This window comes from Myodes glareolus, chromosome 10 (assembly GCF_982192425.1).
Source record: "Myodes glareolus chromosome 10, mMyoGla1.1, whole genome shotgun sequence".
Lineage (NCBI taxonomy): Eukaryota > Metazoa > Chordata > Mammalia > Rodentia > Cricetidae > Myodes > Myodes glareolus.
In genome coordinates, this window is record NC_142035.1 from 76,502,245 (window position 1) to 76,525,576 (window position 23,332).

At 45.2% G+C, this 23,332-nt stretch overlaps 1 protein-coding gene across 1 annotated transcript in view; it reads right to left on the bottom strand.

The window, feature by feature from the left end:
* Pamr1 (peptidase domain containing associated with muscle regeneration 1) overlaps positions 1-23,332 on the bottom strand; it is a 93,361-nt gene that overhangs the window by 21,267 nt on the left and 48,762 nt on the right. Inside the window, exons 4-6 of the mRNA XM_048443617.3 lie at positions 16,760-16,874; positions 14,899-15,116; positions 11,219-11,326 (exon numbers count right to left, since the gene is read on the bottom strand). Of these exons, the coding sequence (XP_048299574.2) occupies positions 11,219-11,326; positions 14,899-15,116; positions 16,760-16,874 (441 nt within the window). The remainder of the gene's footprint in view (positions 1-11,218; positions 11,327-14,898; positions 15,117-16,759; positions 16,875-23,332) is intronic.

Below are 23,332 nucleotides of genomic sequence, written 5' to 3' on the forward strand. Positions count from 1 at the left end.
AGGGGTGTGGCCTGAGAGAAAGCTTCCTGATTTACAGGTAGGACGCCAAGTGAAATAGACCGAGATTCTAATTTAGATGTTCTGCCCAGGGTAACTACTGGAGACTTGGAATTAGAGTTCCCAGTTTTATCACATTTGTGCCATCTCTAAGCTACTAGACAGTGATTGCTACTTAGCCAGGGCACTTGTCGTAGTCAGTGGAGTGCGGCCGGCATATCAGGCCTGAGTCCATACGTTATAGCGGAGGAGACATTGAGAACAGACTCAGAAATGCCTCCTCGTGACAGGAGCAGCTGTGTGCCACACTGTCTGGAAATGCTAGGTAGCAGTTTGAATAAATCTTTAAGAAGGTCCCAAATCCCTTCAGAGACAGCATTGCCTCGCTCCATGAGTACTGCTGTGGCGTCTACTCATTTCCATGGCCTTACCCAGGGACTGAAGAAGAACATAAGAGTAAGCATGTCTGTCTATCTGTCCTTCTATCCATCCATCCATCCGTGTGTGTACATATGCACGTGTGCACTCACACCAAACATAAAGTCTCCAGTTTGACAGTTTATAAAGCAACAACATAGATGTTTCAGATTACGAGTACCCTTCAAAAAATCAAGTGCAAACAGATGGTGATCTAATTGCCTAGCCAGCACAAGCCCATCCCTTGCCAACTTGAGGCCTAAACACATGACTTTTAAAACATACCTTGCCCTCCTGCCCCTACAAGGTTCTTATCCATTTCACAACGCAAAACGAGTTCAATACATTCCTTAAATCTCAGTAATCTTCATTTTCTCACTACTGCTCAAAAACTCAAAGGATTTTTTGAGACTCAAGACAAACTCTGGGACATATGAGCCGCTGTGAAATTTAAAAAAAAAATCCATACTTCTAATATTGGCACAGAGTAAACATTCCCAAAGAAAAGAGAGATGAGAGCAAGCCAGCCCAAAATGCAGCACAAAGTCATACATGGTAGTTTCATGACCAGTATCTGGGGAAATGCTGTCCTTCATGAGCTCCAAGAAGCTTGGAAAGCCCTGGCCCTCTAGCCTTCTGTTTGCCCAGCTACATCAATGGCTCTCTGACCTTCAAACTTCATACCAGATTTTCTGGGTCTCCACTTTACAGAGAGCAGATGATGGGGTTTCTCAGTCTCATAGTCATATAGGCAGTGTGTATCTATGTGTATGCATGTATGGATTACACACACACACACACACACACACACACACACAAAGGATATAGAGAAGAAAGGAGTCTGGGTCAGAATAAAATAAATTTTTTCACCCCTAGATAACCTGTGGTGATCTTTGTCTAATCTCCTCAACACCTGCTATTTTTTATTATTCTTATTATGTTTCTTCTTATTTTTTAAATAATTAATTATTATTATTATTTATATCATTCTTGATTTCACAAATGGTCTATAATGAAGACAAAATGATGAATGAAGAAGTATATTTGCTTTTTGGCAAATTTTAGTCATGAAATACTCGTGAGAGCCGAGTTACCTACTGAGCAAAAGTTGGGGTTGGGATTCTCCCCCTATGAGAGTATCTGAGCCATGTAACAAAGGACATGGGTTTGACGTCAGTCCGAGTTGTCACCCTATGATCTAGCTGCTGTAGGAGTTGGAATGGAAGGTATTAGTTTCAATTCTTAGCATACTCTTTATATCCACCCAACCTCACCAAAATCAAGGAAAGAGCCTGTAACAGTTCGGTCTTTGTTTGGACAAAGCATTAGCCTCCTCTCTAAGGATATTCTAAAACCTGACTCAGCGCGAAGCCAGTGCTCAGAGACAAGCAGACTATGGCCTATTTCCTCTTCCACACTTTTCTTGTTGTTGGGTTCATGCTTGAATTTGGTACTTCGGGACTAAAACAAGTGTGTTTTACTCTCTTGAAGGTCCTCACTGAACAGAAATAATAACACTATTTGATGACACAACCTTCACCCAAATCTCTTTTTATCCCCTTCCAGCCAGTAGAATTCTGCTTCCCTGATGTTTTCCAGCCTTCTGTGGGTGTGAATGAGGTGTTACCATGTGAAGCTGGCTTGGATGACACACACTGCTATTTATTCATCCGGCAGCAATTTGGAGACTGGGCCTTAATTGGCTATTTGATCTTAATCAGTATTATCTTGGGCCTCTGGTACACTGTGTCTTTCAAATCCTACTTTCCGGTGCTTGGATGGCCTATTTAAAACTGCCCGTGTCCAAGAGACGGTCAACACTGACAAATTTTCAGAAAGCCTTAGCTGTTTAATTTTCTTTGTTGTTCAAATCAACCTGGAATATTACTGTGATAAAGTAAGTGGGTCACTTTTGTGATATGAGATGCTTGATAGATCTGCTTCTGGATCTGCTTGGATATAACAGTCTTCTTTGGCTTTTCCCAAAATTTCAGGAGCTTTTTTTGAGTCACTGTCAAGGTGGATACAGGACTGGAAAGCTCAGGAAGGAAAGTGTTTGCCACACAAACATGAGAACCTGAGTTCGAGGCCCAGAACCCACATGGAAAAAGTGTATGGAATGAGCTTGCAATTCCAGCATTGGAGAAGAAGAGACAGGAGGAACCCTGCGTCTTTCTAGCCAGGCAGGCTAGCTGAATGGGAAAACTCCAGGTCAGGGAGAGATGCTGTTGAATAGTCAGATAGATGGCCTCTGAGAAAGATGCCTAGCTGACTCTGGCTTCTACATGCACATCTGGAAATGTGTGTATATGCGCGCACACACACACACACACACACACACACACACACGAGGAGCTGGGCACAATGGCCATTGCTGGAATCTCAGGACTTGGAGATTAAGGCAGGAGGACTGCAACCTTGAGGTCAACCTGGGTGACAAGAGTAAGACCCTGCCTTAAGAAAAAACTTATTTTTTAGCACGTGGATGCCAACAAGAATGCCTTGGAATTTACAAAGAAGACATTTTCAACTTTTGAAGTTGGTAGAAACCAGGTAAAGAATGTTCCCCAAGGCAGGTCTTTAAGAAAGATGGAAGTTTCGTGGCCTATGCTTGGGGCTGGAGTTCCTGTGGGACTGTGGTCCCAGGAATGCTTGTTTCCATTTTACAGTATTTTTTTTTAATTTGGTTTCTCTGTATAACAGTCCTGGCTGCACTGGAACTTGCTTTGTAGAACAGGCTGGCCTTGAACTCACTGAGATGCGCCTGCTTCTGCCTCCAGAGTGCTGGGATTGAAGTTGTGTGCTACCTCCACCTGGCCCATTTCAGGTTAATTCTTTGGTCCCCCTACTCTCTGTGGGCACACCCCATTCCAGCTCTAATGAATTACCTCTTAACCCAAGACCTACATAAGATCTGCCTCCTGCATTAAGTACTGCCTCAGTGACTTCATCTGCCAAAACAAAAGCCAAGAGGACAGGGACAAGGAGCAGGCAGATGGACCCAGAGCCTGAGAAGCCCAACAGTAGGTGGCCCTTACCACGCAGTCGGCTCCATCCCATGTTTGTGGGAGCAGTTCAGCGAGTGAGTAATTTCTACATCTTTACCTGTTTCTCCTATTTGGGGGAGGGGGGCACTGTTTGCTGAGCTCTGACGAGGAAACCACTCCCCCCACCCATTACACACCCTACATGAAGCAAGAGACAGAGGGAGGAGGAAGAGGGCTGGAGGGCAGATGGCCATGATCAATGAGTGCTATAGGTATGGATAGAAATATCACATAAAACTCCATTAACTATACAGCAGGAGCGAGGAGTGGAGGGAGGAGAAAATGTGGTTGGGATGTATCGTATGAGAGAAGAATCTATTTTCAATAAAAGTTCAAATTTTTTTAGCTATGTAGGAAAGAAGAAAATGGATTTAAAAATTAGTTTATGAATGAAATTAGACTACTATAAAATTTAAAAAAGAAAGGTAAAATATATGGTCATTTTTTTCTTTCATGTACCATGTCTTAATGAGATTCTATCCTAATGTGTCATTTTCATTACTGTCATTAGTCATTATTATAAATAATATGGAATATTTTAGTGATTTATTCACTGGAACTTTATAATAAATTTTAAATGACATTTTATTTAAAAGAGGCATTTATAATAATAATTTTTAAATAATGGCTCCTAATGCTCAACTCGGTCTTGCATAGATCACTAAACTTCATCCACACAGATGCCATAGAAGCGACCTGGTATTATTTTTCTGAAATTTCTAATTTGGAATATGGAGGCTCATACACATTAAACTATTCATTCAAGGCTGGCAGGTGGGGAAACACAAACTCATAGTCAACCCAAAGTCATCCAGCCTTGAATTCCAAGGCCTCCATGCAGGCATGCACCACCTCCCTTTAGACAAAGATGTACCCATCTTCCACATGCTCAGGGTGAGAGGCCTTTGGAACTGAGAAAAAGGGTGGTGGGTCTGTGTGTGTGTGTGTGTGTGTGTGTGTGTGTGTGTGTGTGTGTGTGTGTGTGTGTGTGTGCCTCACCTGCCAGACCTCAAGACAGTTCAAATCAACCCCACGCCATTTGGTTAACCCATCTAAGATGAGACAAGGCTGCTGCCCACTAGGGTCTCCTACAGTCCCTTCGCATCAGCATTGGGGTTTCCACAGACCCTCCCAAAGTTCACAGTGGCTCGTTTGGATGAGAAACTCCGGCTGTTGCTTTGAAGCTGGAGAAGAAAGTGCATCTCTTATCCTGCTCTCTCTCCTTGGTCCTTGGGACAGACCAGTGGGAAACCTCCTGAGACTCCAAAAGCCCAGTGAGTCCAGATCCACCGTTTTACTTTAATTGGTGAGGACTGGTTTGCTTTGTTCCGAGGAGCGTCAGAGCCTGCAGTGTGAACATTGCGACTGAAGATTTAGCCCATTTCATCGGCCTTCATTAGGATGCAGAGGGAAAGCCCAGCTCTGTCAACTGGGCCAGAGGAACAAAGGCAACATGGAAATTGGAGCAGGCGATGAATCTCTCACTCTCCACTCTTTCAAAACAAGCTTCAGACCATTTACTAGAAGACTTGCTTTCTCCTTGTGCTCCACACAATGAAACAGGAACCCTCAGAGGAAAGAAAGGCCCCGTTTTCTCACATGGTGGCCCGGGGATCCTGGAGGTCGCTGAGGGTGTTGGCAGGAGATGAGCTGAGTCTGAGGGATAAGGAGGGGCCATTCCCCTTAGTTAGGTTTCCGAGGTCACTCAAGAGCAGGGGAAAGGTTTCCACCTTGGGAAAGGTCTCAGGGAAGGTGAGGCTGAGAGCTCACATCTATGGGCTGTTTTATCAGGGGCTTTGACATCCTCCTGGCCACAGGAATGAAGTCAAATTCCATACATCTAAACCAGGAATTTCCTCTTCGGACTGAGGGTTCCTTTGAGTAGAAGCTCGCTTCCAGATTGTTGAGAATAGCCCCTAGTTTCTGAAATACAGTTCTCATTTTGAAGAGCAGCAGTTATATTAAGCATCATCCTGTAGATTTGACACAATGGTGGTAAGGTCCATTAAGGGAAAATTGGTTCCTTTCTGGTCAAGAGAAAAATCAGACTCTGCCATTTTAAGCTACCCCAAGTATAAAGGAATTAGCCCAGACAGCCCACTCAATCATCTGGCCAAGGGACCATCCTCGGAAGGCAGGAGCACTGCTGGAGGCAGGCTCACTTCAGACCATGCTAAAAGACCCTTTTAAAGAGTGTCAATACCTTCCCTTCCCAGAATTCCTGCCCAGCATACTCTGTTGCAGAGCGAAGTCTATCCACTTTCCCAAATCACTCAGGAAAGTCTAACTTTTTCTTTTCTTCTATGCCATTCCCAGCGATGCTTTCCCCAACACGCAGGGCTTCGTCCTTCCTCTACAGCCCACTCCTCAACCATCTGTCTGCCTCCACACGGCTGCCCTCCATGCTGGCTCAATTCAAATGATATGGGCTCCCCCTACCCTTCCCTTCTCCATTATTGTCCTTCGCACAGCTGCTAAGATTTAGTGCTTCCCTGACGGGGATTTTTTTTTCTTTTAAACTCTAATAAACTTGTTCTTTTTGAATAAACATTGACTCTCCAGGTTTTCCTGCCTTTTTAATCCTTTTGTCAGCAGGGAAAAAAAAAAAAAGAACCCATCCCTGCAACCCTAGATAGTATCAGATTGGTTAAAAACAAATATTCTAGTGCCTCTTCAGCAATGGCTCTCAAAAATATAAGCATGTATGCCCTATGAACAAAGAGTCCTCTTCATAATAACAAAATATTTCAAACAATAACAAGTCCATCTCAAGGGCTTAGATTAGTGCACATTTTCACATTCACCATAGAATAGTCAGCAATCATTTTGTCCGATAAAAAGTCTATGCCACGAACATTGACAACACATTGAAAATTTCTAAGTGTGCTTTCATCTACTTTTGTTTAAAACAGAGTCTCCCAGCTTCTTCCTGCTGGCACCGGGGCTGAATTCCAGTCTCAGAGCCTGCCCTGTGTCTTGAAGGACGTTCAGCAGCATCCCTCAGCCCACAGGATGCATTTGCGCCCAATTTGCATCCAAATCATCTTTCAATATTGCCAAATGTCATCTTTGCATGGAGATGGAGGACAAAGTCACCCCAGTTGAGAATCCCTGATTTAAAGTATGATTTCAATAACTAACTTAACTTTGCATATCTTAGAAAAAATCTGAGAAACATAGACCTAGCGATCCTCAAAGTGGTTCCTCTGAGAATAAAGATGGGTCAGGAAAAATAATACTTCACTTTTATTTTATATACCTGATGCTGCTCGAGCTCTTAAAAATAATTGTGTGTGATGTACGTGTGTGTGTGTGTGTGTGTGTGTGTGTGTATGCATTTGTATATGTGAATGTTGGCATGCACAGGTCATGGCACATATATGGAAAACAGAGGACAACCTCCAGCATTGGTTCCTGTCTTCCACCTTTGAATCAGGGATTCTCCACCCCTGCCCACACACACTGCATACACTAGGACCATCACTAGGAATTCTTCTGCCTCTGCATTTCATTTTCCCATTGGAGCACAGAGATTGCTGATGTGCACAGTAACACATCTGGCTATATGTGAGCCCTGGGGGTTTAACCTCAGGTCCTCACACTGTGTAGCAAACATTTTACCCATGGAGTGACCTCTCAGATCCCTATTTGACTTTTTTTAAAATATATGCTTCTTCGGGAATGAAGTAGAAAAATCTATTCCTATTCTACTCCCATTCACAGGCATGAGAAATGAGAGCATCTAATGTCAGGACCATGTCTGGAATGGAGGAGCAGATGCACCTTACCTGGCAGAAAGGACTCTGGTAAGCAGAGGCCATCAGTCACCTGGACTCTTACCACACTAGGTAGTATCTGCATCTGAGCTATCACAAGCTGTGTGAGAAATGTGTGATTGTGACTCCCAACTCTGAATTTGCTGGGGACCAGGCTTAAAGGCACATCCATAAAGGGCTGGACTCTTGTCCGTCCTGGCTTTGTTATTCTTGAAGCTGCCTTTAAAAACAAGTGCCAGGTCCAATTAGGGTATTTTGGAGTTTGGAGATTCTCCAAATGTTTGCTTGCATTTCTTGCTAATTTTGAAAGAATTCCCTTTGGAAATATTGCTCCAGTCCATTGATATCCTCAGAAGGAAAACAGGAGTACACACACATACACACACACACCCCATACAACATACATACACACACACCATACACACATGCACACACACCACACACACATACACACACACCATACACACATGCACACACACCACATACATATACATACATGCACACATACCATACACACATACACACACACCACACACATATACACACACACCACACACCACACACACATACACACGCCACACACATATATACACTAACACACACACACACACACACACACAAACACCTGCTCTGTTTTACTCTCCTCATGGACAGACTGCCAGGAACAATGGCTAAGATCTCTTCTGAAATAGCAAGGTCAACTGCCTGTCTGAATTTTGGGGATGTTTTGCCAACTGATTGAGTTAGAATTTACCCCAAACTTCCAATCAGGAAAATTAGACCTGGACCTTACATAAAATAAGAAAATTTTAATTTCCCAGACTGCTGGTAGCAAGTGACAGGTCAGATGTCCACACTCAACCCCTCACCCAGCTGTAACTATAGTACTGGGGGTTACAGTTTCTGAACTGCATTTTGAAAACTAAAAATGGAGAATTAAATCCCTTGACCATCTCCCTAAGGGGTCGTGGTGGTTGTTTGTTTGCAGTTTTCATTTGTTGGTGACTTTTTGTTGTTTGCAGTGCTGGGAATCTATGGCCAGGCCTTGCACGTGCTATGCACGCACTCCATCACAAAGCTACATCCCAACCTCCTTGGTATTTAAAGGGATTTGAGACAATTTATGAATCAAGCTACCATCCACGTGCCTTATGCTACATTCTTTTTTCATGATGCTTGTTTTTCTTTTGATAGAATAACTTTACAGGAAAAACAAATCCACTTTTGACTTGCAAGCCACTTATGCATAGCTTAGTCATAGCATCTGGAGCAATTTGCTTTTCTCTCCTGATTTGAAACAGCTCTTAAACGTGTCTGGCTTATGTGGCCATGCTTGGCTTTTTTCTAGTGTTACCTCTGTCTATCAAAACTGTAGCTAGTCATTCAGAAATCAAACCTTCCTTCTCTTCATTTCCCTTCTGAGTCTCAGAGTTTGCACTGTCGAAACTCTAGACCATATATACAAATCCTTGAAATAAGGAGGAAACAACACTGCTCTCATTCACCTTACATATTACACTGAAGCCTCAACTAAGGGAGTGTCCATGAATCTCAGCATCATCTTCTAAGCCTCTTACACAGTGACACTCGGGTCAGCTGTGCCAAACCAGAGATTTTAGCAGAACACAGTGACGTCCTCAGAGACCCACTGTTGAAACAGCACTGCTTGTAAGAAATGCTAGAAAACATTCACCTGAAAAGCACAGCACTTTCCCAGAGGGCTCTCAGACAGCAGCAGAGCACAGAACATGTGTGCACTGGGTAGGAATGACTGGAGAAGACACAGTTGGTGCTCTGCCATTGAAGCCCTTTCTCCTGCTCCTGGGTTCTCCTTTCCCTCCCCCATTGAATCGTGTGGCCTATATGATCCTCTCTGGGTTCCTGGAACCACACGGAGCATCTGCTCAGGAAGCCAGGCATATGTTCTAGCTTCCTTTCTGTTGCTAAGATAAAACACTCGGACCCAAAATAACTTAGGGAGGAAAGGGTTTATCGCTTTTACACTTCCAGGTCACAGTGCACCATTGAGAAAAGTCAAGACAAGAACTCAAGTCAGGAGCCTGAAAGCCGGGCCCCTTGCATTACCTCCAAGCAGGGAACTTGCTACTGCCCAAGGAAGTGCAACAGAAACAATCCAAGAAGGCTGTTCTCTGTCTCATTTGTAGGCTCAGGCTTAGCAAGGTTTCTTCCAGAGCCCAGGAACACAAGCCCAGAGAATGGTGCCAAGCTGGGCCCTGCTACGATTGATTAACATAGAAGACATCCCCCCACAGGCAGGCCTGTGCCTGTCTGATCTGGACAAGCCCTGAGCTGAGACTCCCTTCTCAGGTGACTCTAGGTGGCATCAAGTTGACAGTGAAGCTAACTAAGACAGCATGCCTGAGTCCACATTTCCCCTCTCCCCTAGGGCAGTCTTGGCTAGTGACCAACTGCTCTGCGGATAGAAGAACCCAATACCGTGCCTCCACTTCCCTGGCATTCCATATTTCACTACTACCAAGCAAGCAGTGGGCCTGGGATTTTTCTTGAAATTGCGTTTTGCTTGACTTTGTTCCATCTCCAGTCAGTTCTCCCAAGCCGTAAGAGCTGGTCCTTCCGGCCTTACTGGCGCACGCCCCAGCTCTGGATCTATGTTGAGGAGCGCTGCTCAGGACATTCTCTTCCTCCACTTGTCCCCAAACCTTCACTCTTGCTCTGCACATCTCATTGAAGACTGATAGCTGTTGACAATGGCACTAAGTTTAGGTCTCAAATTTCCGTGAGGACACGCATTATACATAGGATCTTGGCTACCAGGCACCATAATAAATGATTTCTGGACGAGATAATGAAGTTTCTCTTTGCCAATGGCATGATCCTCGGTACCACATGGAGAGTTGGAAGTTGTGATGTCTTGATACACATACCCCTCAAGGCCAAAGGCTATGCCCTGTGATATGTATAATTAAATTCAATAAGCTAGAGTTTCTCCCTCTGACAAAAGCTCAAAACTACTATCAGAAAAGAATCGTTTCCTGCCTTTTCAGGGACATAATTTAAAAATTCCTGCTGCTTTGGCGTGAGTCATTTGTTTGAGTTGGTTTCTCCTGGTTTCCATTTTTTTTGAGGGCCCCAGGTTACTGAGGGCTGCTATCACTCTGCTTTCGACTGTCCATAAGAACCAAAGAGCTAGAGATTTAATGAGAGAGTTAATCCATGATACAAGGAATAAAGCCGTAGTTCAGAGGAAAGATGTGTGTTTAGCATGAATGAAATCCTGGGTTCGGTACCTAGCACCCAAACCAAGAAAGAGACATGAGGAAGGAAGGAAGGAAGGAAGGAAGGAAGGAAGGAAGGAAGGAAGGAAGGAAGGAGAAAGGGAGGGAGGGAGGGAGGGAAGGAAGAAGGAAAGAAGGAAGGAAGGAAGGGAGGGAGGGAGGGAGGGAGGAAGGAAGGAAGGAAGGAAGAAGGAAGGAGGAAGAAGAGAGGGAGGGACAGAGAGGGGATGGAGGGTGGGGGAAGGGAGGGAGGGAAGGAAGGAAAGCAGGAAGGAAGGAAGGAAGGAAGGAAGAGGATATGGTTTAGGACACTGGGGAGATGGCTCAGTGGGTAAACTGCTCGCTGTGAAGGCATGATGGCCTAAGGCTGGATTCCTAGGATCCATTTTCTTGAAAATCATTATAACAGGACACATCCACAGTCTCGATGCTGTGAGAAGCAAAGAGGAAGACGGCCTTGCTATCTGAACAGACTAGCCGATTAATGAGTTCCACATTCAGTAGAGAAAAATAAGAAGGAGAACAATAAAGGAAAATACCCAACATCAAACTCTAGCCTCCATAGGCACACACACATCAGGATGACAACGATGTCAACAACTATGACTCGGGTGCCCATATGATGTGCCATCTCAGACATACCACTGGAGACGACAAGAAACCCAAGTGCTGTGAGCCCCCAGATCCCTTTGCATGCCCCACTAACACCCAGACTCACACTTACAGTTTTCACAGCGCTGCCCAGTGTAGCCAGCCAGGCAGGCACACTTGTAAGACCCAGTTGTGTCAAGGAGGCACGTGCCATCGTGGAAACAAGGGGACGAGGAACAGGCTGAAAGAGAAAGGCATCCGTCAGCGTCACCTCCGATAGTGAGTACACCTCCCCAAACCTGTAATCTGAACCAATGTGTTTTCCCCAACTTCTTACAATGTTATTGTTCATCTTACTGAATTCATGACATTGTGATTTAAGAATGTAGAAAATACACAGATATTAAGTGCCAAATGATGCGGATGCTGTTTAATATGTATGAAACACTTAAAAGTGTGTCCAAGGTATCACATATTGCTTAATACTATTTTAAGGTGTGTTATATTTGTTTATGCTATGGAAAATTTACTTAATGATGCGAACATGTGTTGCATTCTTTTATGTTGCATTTGTTTAACTCTGTGAAGCTGTGTTACTTTGCCTGACTGAAAGACCTGATTGATCTAACAAAGAGCTGAACAGCCAATAGCAAGGCAGGAGAAAGGATAGGCACAGCTGGCAGGCAGACAGAATAAATAGAAGGAGAAAAAGAGAGAAATGAGGTTGAGGAGCAAGAGAACAAGAAGAGGAGGATGCCAGGGGCTAGCCACTCAGCCACACAGCCAGCTGTGATGTAATAGTGAAATAAGATATTCAGAGGTAAGAAGGGAAAAGACCAAAGGCAAAAGTAGATGGGATAATTTAAGTTAAGGAACACTGGCTAGAAATAAGCCAAGATAAGACTGGGCATTTATAAGTAAGAATAAGTCTTCATATGGATTTATTTGGGAGCTGGGTGGTAGCCCTCAAAGAGTCAAAGAGTAAAAACAACCAAAAACACCCACACACAGAATGCAAACCACAGAGCATTACACAGTGAAACAGCACCGTGCATGCATTCTCTCTCCCACAGGGACTGAGCAGGTTCTTCCTCCAGGTTTTACAACCAGAGAACAAACAAATGCTGGATAAAGAAGAATCTTCCCCGGTGTAGCTGTCTGCAACTGCACAGGCAACTCTGGTGATGCAGCCTTCGGGGACCGTCACCAAGCGGGGGTACGCTTCCTGAGTGAGTGGGTTCCTGAGCGGCTTCCTGGGTGGCACATTTCCTGTAAGGATCCCTCACCAAGTTCCTGCAAGAAACCCTAAAAAGTTCACTATTTCACTAAACCAGAACTGAATGGTTTTGGGATCTTGGGGTTTTATGGAAGCTTTTTTTGTTTTGTTTTGTTTGTCTGTTTTGGTTTTTGTTATTTTTTTTCCAAGACAGAGTTTCTCTGTGTACCTCTGGCTGTCCTGGAACTCACTCTGTAGACTAAGCTGACCTCAAACTCACAGAGATCCATCTGCCCTTGAATGGGTTTTTTTTTTTAGACTCCCCAAGAAGTGTTACTCAAGGTAATGGATCAGATCTCTTTACTGCAGTGGCCTAATGTGGTTGTGAAGTTTCAAGAACACACATAGTATCAGTCTTTTCAAATCTTACCACAGCTCAGAACCTGTGGCTTACTGAGCACCTAAGGGACTTTCTTTTCCTGCAAATGTCAATGAGAAACATTGATGTATGTGTTAGCCCTCATTTCTACACTCATGTATGCTGATGTAGGAGAACTGTGTCCCTTGGCTCAGATCAAGGAAACAGTAGTAAGAGCCCTGGAGAGCTACAGAGACACAGAGGACTTCCTGTTTACTGGATCAGGGCTGTGTAAAGGAGGGTGTACAATGCCTAGCATCTGAAGCACAATGCAGTTGGTTTATAGTGGACAAAAGAAGTGCTACAGGGTAGCCAACAAAAGAGCAAAGCCATAGTTCAATGGCAAAAGAGAAAGGGAGCAGAGAAGAGGGAATGTGGACAGGGCCCGCTGGACAGATTTCAAAGCACAAGTTTGGGACGGGTGACCTTAGCCAGAGGGAATAACTCAAGAGTAAGTCAACAGTTGGGAGTGCTTGAGGGACAAGAGGTGGTACTGCCTGCTGTCAGCCGGTGCTCCTCAGAGGGGGAAGAGGCTTCTTCATGCACAAGGACACAAATAACAAGCTACTGCTGTCACCCTGGCTACCTGGACAGCCAGCTCTGGCTACGTGTTCCAAACATCCACTGACGCTTCTCATGGTATCTCCTCAGTCTTTTCTGCAGGGTGCCATTATAGAATGAGGGCACAGCCAGAGACGGAGCACACGCCACTCCAGCAGCCAAGCAGCTTTCCCTGCATTGCACCATGGGACACAGCAGGAGAAGGAACCAGACACTTGGCCAATAAGGAACAACTGTGCAGAGCTACTGCGAGCACCATCTTCAAGGCAGGGAACGGTGGGCAGTCAGGATGCTGGTCTTGGCAGAGGGTACAGTTGAAGGGACCCTGATTCTGTGACCTCTTATCTCCTCCTTCCCGGAGACTCTCCCATTAGACCGTCCTCCCACAGCCTTCTGAGAGACAGCTGGTCACTGCACATTGGCTCTTTTCCTCATTCCTCTTACTTGGTAGCTTTAAAATTTGGCTTTAAAGCAGAATCTTCTCATGTCAACCATGGGAAATCCAGACTCACAATAAGGAGAGCTGAAGTGATTCCTTAGAATTCAGTATTTTGTCCAGATGGTCCATTCTTCCTCTAGATATGAGCAAATATGACCAGGTAGGGCCGGATTGAAGTGAACGTGGAAGTAGTCAAGTAAATAGCATTTAAGTTTGAGATTTTAAAAAATATATTTCTGGGCCTGAAGAAATGACTTGGAGGTTAAAAGCATTGAACCTGGGTCTTCCAGAGAACCCAGGTTCAAGTTCCAGCACCCACATGACAGTTCATAGCTGTCTGTAACTCCAGTCCCAGGTGGTCTGATGTCTTCTTCTGGTCCCTGTGGGCACCAGGCATGCACATTTTACACAGACTTACATGCAGACCAAACACCCATACACACAAACAAGTATTTTTTAATTCTAATTTTTAATGAATATTGTGCATTTTGATCATTTTTCTAACCTCTCTCAGCCTTTCCTGCCCCCTCCTAAATCCCTTCTTGCTTTCCTATCTCTCTTGGTTTTGCATGTTTATTTTTGTGACCCACCGAGTTTAATTGGGGGTTGCTGGTCTGGGAGTTATTACTGGAGCATGGGCTCCACCTAAGACTGGCCACGTTCATTTCCAGGCTCCTGGCTTAGGCGGTTCAGAGTGCTTGGACCGTGCAAGCTTCTTCTTCCAGAGTGTCTTTAAGGATCTTCCCACCTTTTCTTCCTTTTATTATTTCTTAGAAAACTGAGGCCCAGAGAGGCAGAAGAGATTTTCCAAAGTCACACAGCTTGGTCACAGGCTCTTCATCATGAGTAGCCGGCCTCTTCACATAGTTGCTGAAGTCAAAAGCTCTGATACAAATCCCAGACTCCACCCTCATACCTACATAACACTGCCCCTGCTATGTATGCCTTGTGTGACCTCCTCTGGATGTGGGAGGCATAATTTCTCATTCCACTTTTGGGTGAGCTTTGCCGAAGGGAGAAAAGAAAAGCCCTCATCCTTCCTCTTTTTTCTCATTACATACATAGGCTGCTTCTGAGAGCTGGGCATCCTAATTTTGGATAAAGATGAGCAAGGAGACCTAGAAAGGTGCTGTTAGGGAGCAAGGCATCCTTCGCTACAATTATCACTGGACTTTTTACCTGTGATCTCCTCAAAGACGGCATGGAATCCATCGAAGTTCTTGGAGCCATCTGAGCGGAAAAGGACGTGGAGGGAAGAGCCTGTGCTCCTAATGGGAGCTGGCCGCTCGTTGCCACAGAAACGCTTGATGATGGGGCTGTCACTGTTGTCCCCATCACGAATCTCAACATAGTCATACTGGCACATGTAGTCAAACTCCAGGCTCAGCATGCCAAACCTGCATGGGGAGAGGGTGACAGAAGGAGCAGGTGGGCCCAGGTCTGTCCTGAGATCCAGCGGGGGGGTGGGGGGGTAGGGGGGTGGATTCAAGGTCAGATGATGACGTCATGGAGACAAACTCTAATACAGAAAACAGATAATGAAGAATGAGACCTGGGACAGGTGCAGAATAAACCAATAAGATTAGAAATTAACTCAGATGGAGGAAAAAAGGTTACTATTAGGTAAGGCCTATCTGAAAGCCTAAGTCCAAGCAAGATTTAAGCAATGCAATGGAGTCAGACTTGTGAAGGTCTTGGGTAAGAGTCACGTAGGGAGGAGAATCTGTAAGTGCAGAAGCCCTAGTAGCCGCAATGAGTGTGGCATGTATGAGCACCTGGAAGAAAACCAAGGCCGCTGCAAAGCTGTGAGTGAAAGAGGAACAGAGAGCGAGGCTGGGAGTGGAGGAGGAACTGAGAGCTAAGGCCAAGCAGGAGAGCCAGAGTTTCTTCACCCTGCGTTCCCAGGGGTTCAGATTTCATTATACGTTCAGTAGGCAGCGGGTGACAGGTTTCAACAACGGGATGATGGTTGGATCATTCTGAGAGGAGGAAATGGTAGCATTGCTCACAGTGGAAGCAGGGAGGCGAGGAAGGATCCACGACCTGTCTCAGGGAGAACTGGTGACCCCTGCAGTAAAACTGTGACAGTGGGCGAAAGGGGATGCAGATGGCTTGGGGGTCATTTTCCAGGCAGGGAAACAGATTTGCACAGCAGCATGGATGTGGTAGGTGCCGTAAATGGAGCACTGGGATTGACCACTGAGCTTTGGAGAAATATTCTACATATGCCTCCCAACGTCCCCACCATTTCAGCTGTCCCTGGCCAGAAGGCCCGTAGTTAAGTAAGTGGCATAAATCCCCTGTTTCTGTGCTTCTCCGGGACTCTCAAATAGCTGACATGTTTCTTCCATTTTATTTTAGGAGAGGTTTATTTTTGTGCCCTGAGTCCTAGAGACACTTTCAGAGGTTCTGAAATAACCATTTGTCTTGGTGCCTGAACTCCTGAAATATTAACTTGTTATATTTAACATCTGATTTCTCATCCCCACAAACCCAGCCCAGAGTTCATTAAGCAGAAGACCAAGGCCCCTCACTGACTCCTTAGATCAGTTTTTGTCTAGAAAAACCAACCATCGAGTTTCATTCCCAAGTCTAGGTCCTCGGTGTGTGGGGACCAGATATCAAGTCCGGTTTGGCTAAGGAGGATTTAAGAAGCGGTCTAGATTGCTTCTCCTGGTCAGTTTTGATGCCATGTTGCTCCTTTCGAAGGGCAGGAAGCCATTTAAGAAGCCAGTGGCATGTGGCAATATTGGCGTGAATTGGTTCACTAAGGAAATACTTACCGAAGGTTCATAACTCAGAGAACCAGGGGTTTTAATCACCTGGGTCTCATCACTAGCTAGAGAAGAACAATATTCCCAGAAGTTATATGAGCGACGGGATCATTCCATCCCTTGAAAGGATGAGAACTACTTCCAGGAGGCAAAACTACCGGGAGAAGAATGGTGCCAATGTCTCACCCCTGGTCACCGAGACACAGGACCCCTCCATCCCACCCCAGTTTCTCATAGGCTCATCATTTCTGGATCCGGCACCTTACCTCAACTGAATGATAAACCCAGGTCGGGCATGAATGGTCCATTCACAGTGAGCATTTAAGGGGTAGCTCTCCAACAGAATCTGACCCTTCGAAGCTCGAAGAACCTGGCCACATCCTGAAAAGAGAAGAAAAGATCCAGACACGGACAATGAGGTCAACAGAAGAGATGCGGGAGAAATTCTGACAGGGACTTAGTGCTTTAGTTACATCCTCAAGAACACAATAAAAGCAGAAAAGGAAGAAGAATGCTAATATTTCTTAATCTTAAGAATTTGCATAACTTAATTCTTTTATTCCACTCAGTCATGTGGGACAGAGTGGTATCATCCCAGTTTTCCAGTATTGTCACTGAGAGACCAAGGCCATGCCTGATGTAAAGCCCATGACACCTGCCGTCTGCCTCTCTATGACTTCATTCTTCCTCCTGCTACCTCCTACAGAAGGCTCGGACTCTCCCGCATCGCTCCTCTCTCCTTCCCACCCCGTTAGACAATGTATGTAGTAATCTGTTCTGTGATCAGTTGTGGGATTTGTTCCATGACAAACTATATAATAAAGGCTTCCTCAATGTACAACACTAGAAAAGATGAATGATCTTCCCTGGGTGAGCTAGATTAATGGTTTTCACTTTTTCTCTTACCCCCAAGTCCCCTTGTTCAAGATCTCATTAGGTCTGTCAACCAAAAATGCAAACTTTGGGTAAAAGACAAGCAGAAGCAAGAGCCAGAAGCAAACCCTGCTTCCCTGATCCCATAAACGGTTTCCAAAGACAACCCTAAGACTTGGAAGTCCCTAAAGGGAAGTTCTTCAAATTGTGCATTTACTCACAGTAATGTACACCCCATTTTTGTTAAAGGGTTTGTAGTAAACATTTTCAGGTGATTTTATAGAAAAACAATTCATTTGAGTAATGTAAAAAAAAATGGCTTTCTTTACCTGATCTTGGCAAATTATGACCCAAAGAGCCAAACGAAGCCTATTCCTATTGCTATAAATGAGGTTTCACTGGTCTGGGTTTGGCGATGCGCCCAACACCCGGGAAGGCCGAGGCAGGGGGATTGTAATCCAGGTTACAGAACAAGACATTATTAAACAACAACAACAACAACCAAGTTTTCTTGCCCACAGCTGTGCCCACCCACCAGGATACTATCTGACTCTTCAGCACAGTAGCAGCAGAGTTGAGAAGTCATGGAGACAGTCGGGTCTCAGCAAATGCAAATATCTACTACCTAGAGCATCATAGGGGAAACTGATCTACTCTGGGTCTATGCAGAGGTCAAGATAGCATAAACTCTAGAGACATAGTTGTTCCATCCCAGAGCCAGCCCTCAGGAAAGCTAATCTCAAAGCTAAAAAGAAAATAGTAAAATCCGTAGGTGCTCGCCCATGGCAATATGGTAGTAGAGATGTGAATATGGTCTTAGGGAAAGAGCCTAAACCCTATTTTTGACAAGGGTGAAACCCAAGTCTTTTTATACTGACCAGGATGTTTAATTTGTCTCTTCACTGAGATGGGTGACAGCTGCCCTGCTCTGCCATGAGAAGTGTCACTTGCTGCCGTCCACTGTGGACCCCTGTGATGGCCCAGCCTCCTCCAAGCTACCTTGCATACATGGTTAGCACTCAGCATTCTATTCTCCACACAGATCCCAGACCTGTTCTGATTTACCTTAAATGAATAAATCAATCAGATAGTATCACTCTCGATTTAAGTTCACCAAAGGTCACCCCCTGTGTGATCCCCTTTCCATGTGTTGTATAGCTATTTCTTTCATATTGAAACATTCCTTCCAGAGAGAAGAGCAAGTTGGTAAGACTAATGAAGTAAAGGAAGCTTGCAAGATGCAAGAAGTTAATGAAGCCTACAAGACTGAGGATGCTCCAGAAACTTACAGGGCTCACGAGGCCCCTGCCCAATATGTTAAAAGTAGCAACAATTGCTGGGGAGAGGAGACTCTCTGGTGGGTGAAGCAGCCTGTAATTTGTGCTGTGCGTGGCCGTCTATTCTAGGAAATGTATTTATTTGCTTGACTATTGTGGTGCAACTGTCTTTGAGCCAGCCACGTTCCTATAAATAGCTCCGCACATGTACTCTTCACGTAAGTAATCCAGGTAAACTCAGCGATTCGCCAAGCTAGACATCAGTGTCCTGTCTAGAGGGCACAGACATTCGTTCACCTCTCCCCAGAGGAAGTCACACAACACAGTGACATTCACAGCCTTGCCTTATAGACCATGTCACATTGACTCTTAATCCCCTTCTGCCTGTGCACTCTGCTCCAGCCATACCAGCCTTCATGACACCAGGCCTTGAACTTGTGCCTACTTCAGCCTAGGAAGCTCATGGTCTTTTTCCCTCTGGTGACTAACCTCAGCTGCCCCTTTCTCAAAGACCCTTCCTTGAGCATCCTTGGAACTGCCTGCCCCCATTCTAGTTGAACTTCATCTTATTTTGTATTCTTTATAACACACACACACACACACACACACTCACACACACACTTACACAGAAACACACACACACACAGCTAAAATCATTTGACTTTTCTTCCTTCTTACTTCAATAGAGCTGGGACCTTAGCTAGCTTGTAGTTAGAATAGTATCAGGAATGTTTCTCAAATGAAGGAAGGAAAGCACTAAGTCAGACTCTGGCTTGAAGCTGTACCAGGCTTTTTTCGTGGAACTCTCATAATAAACCCAGGGGAAATAATGTTCCCTTTCTCACTGCCTGGATGCCGAACACTGGGAAGAAGAATGTGATGCTCCCAAGCTCAGATGGCCAACAGAAGACCCTGTTCATCTCTCCGAGCCTCGTTACGTTAGGACAGACTTCAAAGTCTGTCCTCTGAGGTTTGGCTTCAGGCTCACAGCTGTGCCACTTTGGATAAGTTACTTCACCTCTTTAAACCTCAAACCTCAATCAACCCGGTCAGATGTGAATGAAGCAGCCCCTAGGTCATTATGGTTTGTGAGGCTGCAAACAGATTAGGCATGGAAGTGGTAACAAAAATCAATGATCATCAGCTGTTGCTGCTGGGTGGCCAAGCGGGGATTTGCGTGTGTCTAGTTTGGGTAGTGGGTCTTGCTTGAATAATACACTGTACTGCCTTAAGGACATTCTGATCTAAGCCTCTCACTCTGCACTAGGAAGCCGCAAGAATTTTTCTCCTCTTTCAGCACACTACCCGCGAAGTGCCCCCTCCACCGGAAGCACACATTCTTTCTTCCTGCACACCTCACTCTTCTTCTCGCCCACATCTGCCCATCTGCTGCAAGGCTAAGGAAGTGCTACGTGCTGCACTGGGTGTGAGAGACAGAAAAAGCAGCCTCCCCGCACAGCCTCAGCCCTCCAGAGCCTGGCAGCTTCCCAGCCTGCAAGGTGTTAGATCCCCGCACCCCCTACAAATCTCCTGCTGGGAGCCCCAAGTTAGAAGCAGCTTGAAGGCTGCCAGCCTACTTCCGGTTTCTTCCCTCCTCTCCCTGTGGAAACTGGAATCAGACAGCCTGCCTCTGTGGTGAAGCTAGGACAGCTCCAGGCTTTCGTGCAGTCTCTGGACGGCTTGGAGCCCCCAGTCCCACCTAGGGGAGGCTGGACCGTTTATTCCTGCCTCAGAACTGTCCCCAGAGGAAGTCAGGCTTCCAAAGCAGATGCAGAGGCCGAACCCCTTCATCATGTTGTTCCCTCTCCCTCTGAAGGGGAGGGAATATTTGGCTCCAGGAGGAGGAACAACTTCCAGCCAACCAAAGACAAAGAGGCTACTTTCTGGAAACGTGCTTGGAGAGTGGACAATGGGCAGAAGGGAAGAGAAGGAACCCCACTCCCTCCCACATTAGGGGCTTCCTCAGCTCTCTTCCCTATTCTGCCTCTCCTCTGGAATTGGTTGGTCTGGGTGCAGAGACAAGCTAATACACCTCTCTGTCCAGAACAGAACAGTGAACATAGCCAGAGTCCCTGCCGAGGAAGTGCCACTGGCCAGCCAGGCAGGTGGTCCTGCGTTAAAGGACCAGAGCAGGCTCAGGGCCCAGAAGACATGCTCAAGTTCCCTAATTATGTCTTACTGTGCACAAGCATGCTCGTGTGTGTGTGTGTGTGTGTGTGTGTGTGTGTGTGTGTGTGTGTATGTGTGTGTATCCAGACCATCTCCAAGACTTCCAAACCCTGGACTCATCCCTGTTCTTGCTCACTACTACCGCTCAACATGGATGGGATAGGTAGACAGACCTGCTTCTAGTTCACATAATTGAAAAGAAGTCTTCCTTAATTTCCAAACTAGTAAGAGGACCGGAAGGTTCCCATAGCACACCCCAGCTTTCACCAAAGCTCACCATCTCCAGCACTGGGTGTGGGCAGTGAGTGGCAAGAGAGACACAGCACACCTCTGAGAAGTGATTTCATTTTGTTTTTAGTTAATCTTCTGTCTTAGGGCAGGTGAAGGACTTGGAGAAACTGCCCAGACAGTGAGACGCTGGCGTGTCTCTTCTCTTTCAAAGATAGCTCAAGAGGTGGGCCTCAGTCCATGAAAACAGCTTGGGTTTGAACCCTAGTTCAGTATTGTCTGAGCTGGTGTGTCCCATTTGGAGGTGAGATAATAGTAATGCCTGTCATTGTGGCTTTTCTTATTTTCTTGTTTGAGTAAATCTGATTCTTCCTTTCTTCCTTCCTTTCTTTCTTTTTCTTTTTTGAAATAGGGTCTTGTGTAACCCATGCTCATGTTGAATTTGCTCGCCGAGGTTGAAGCTGACCTTGAACTTCTGATTCTTCTCTCTCCACCTGTCACATGAGCATGTTCCACAGGTACATCTCAACACCTATTTCATGTGCTGCTGGGGATCAAACCTAGGTCCACTTGTGCTGGGCTGGTTTTCAACACGGTAACTGGTCCCTACAACTGCTCTGTAAATGGCAATCATTTTATTCTTTCTATTGAGTACTTTCTGGATCAGAGATGCCATCTTAGCATCAGATTCCCAGAGAGAGCCCAGGTTCTGCCCTGTAGTCTAGATCATGAGAGCCACGTGGTGACACTGGCTAGAACCCGGTGAACACACAGCTGGCAGAACTGAGGCCTAATGGTGGTATGTTAACCTGCCAGTGCACTAGGCCGGGGTCAGAAAAGAAGCCTGAACCTTGTGTGTGACTCCAGGTCTGCTACCATCACCTTTTAGGTCCTCAGACTCTCGGATCCATGACCTCTGCTGCCCCTGTTCTACAGGGATAGTTCGGGGGAGGAGATGGAGGACAGGCTCTGGTACCAAGTTTCTGGATTCATATCTTGGCCCAGACACTTACAGCTGTGATAACACCCCCACTACTCCATCCCATCCCTGACTTGGGAGCATTAGCATCCTTATCTATAAAATAGCTCTGATGAGGGTTGCCGTGAAGGCTAAATGAGTCTGTGCATGAAGGTGTTTAGAACAATGCCTAGTTCACAGGAAGTGCTGGGCGAAGGCTTTGCTTTGATGGGGACTCTTGTCTTCATCAGGATCACTAGGGGTCCAAGCTGTGATTTGGCCTAAAACCCCACTCAGCCTTTGTAAAGACTGCTGATTGAATTATATTTTTTGTACTTTATAGTACAATTGGGCGAGAGCAGGGACAATGTCTTTTTCACCTCTTTATGAGTATCAAGCTGGTGCCCAGTGAATTGTTAATCAAATGGGTGACCATACCAAATAATTCAATAGCTCCCTGCACAATCAAAGCATTTCAGAGTCCCTTCTTCCGCGACCACATGTGTCATGCCTTCCATTAAAATGACTGTTTAACATCAAAAATACGTACCACTCTGAGGCAGGAGACATTTCCTCCCCTAAGCCGCCTGAATCCTTTTACATTAAGTCAACTTTTCCAATCCAACCAAAAATATAGGAACTGGAGGAGGGTAGAAAAGAAAACCGGACTGGTTGTATCCAGCCCCCATTACCCTCCTCTGTGCCCCACCCAATTCCTCCCCCAATCCACTTCTTTTTGCATGTGTTAAAATATCACAATGAAGTCCAGGGTTTTATACAATTAATAGGCACTAATAAAAAAAATAACATTGAGGACTCTGTGTGTCTTGTCCTGACATCAGTTTGACTGATTTTTGTTGGCCTATCTTTAATTCTCTATCTTCCTTCTCCTTGGTCCCCTTCAACTAATGTTTTTGTTATTCTTTATTCAAATACTGTATTTATAATTCTTGAATGTTCCACTTTGTTCTTTTATTTTTCTGTCACCTGACATTTCTCATGTTAGTCCTTAAGAGACCTATTTTCCTATAGATCCTTCAATATAATTTATTTAAAAGTTACTCAAAGTTCTGGTCTGAAAGTTCCACTATTTATTTGATCATCTAGAAACTTTTTTTTGGCTAATTGTTCTCTTTACTGCAGTTCTTTCTTCCTTTCTTTCCAACAGGAAGCAGCTCATTGCTTCTTTTGACTAGAAATGTGCTCTCCTCTCTTAAGCCAGTGAGATAAAACCTGGTCAGTTTGGTTCAGTCAGATCAGGAGTAGCAACTGGAACATTCTAGCTAGAACTAGGACATTCTAAGGTTCTTAGAACCCTATCACAAATGACTTGA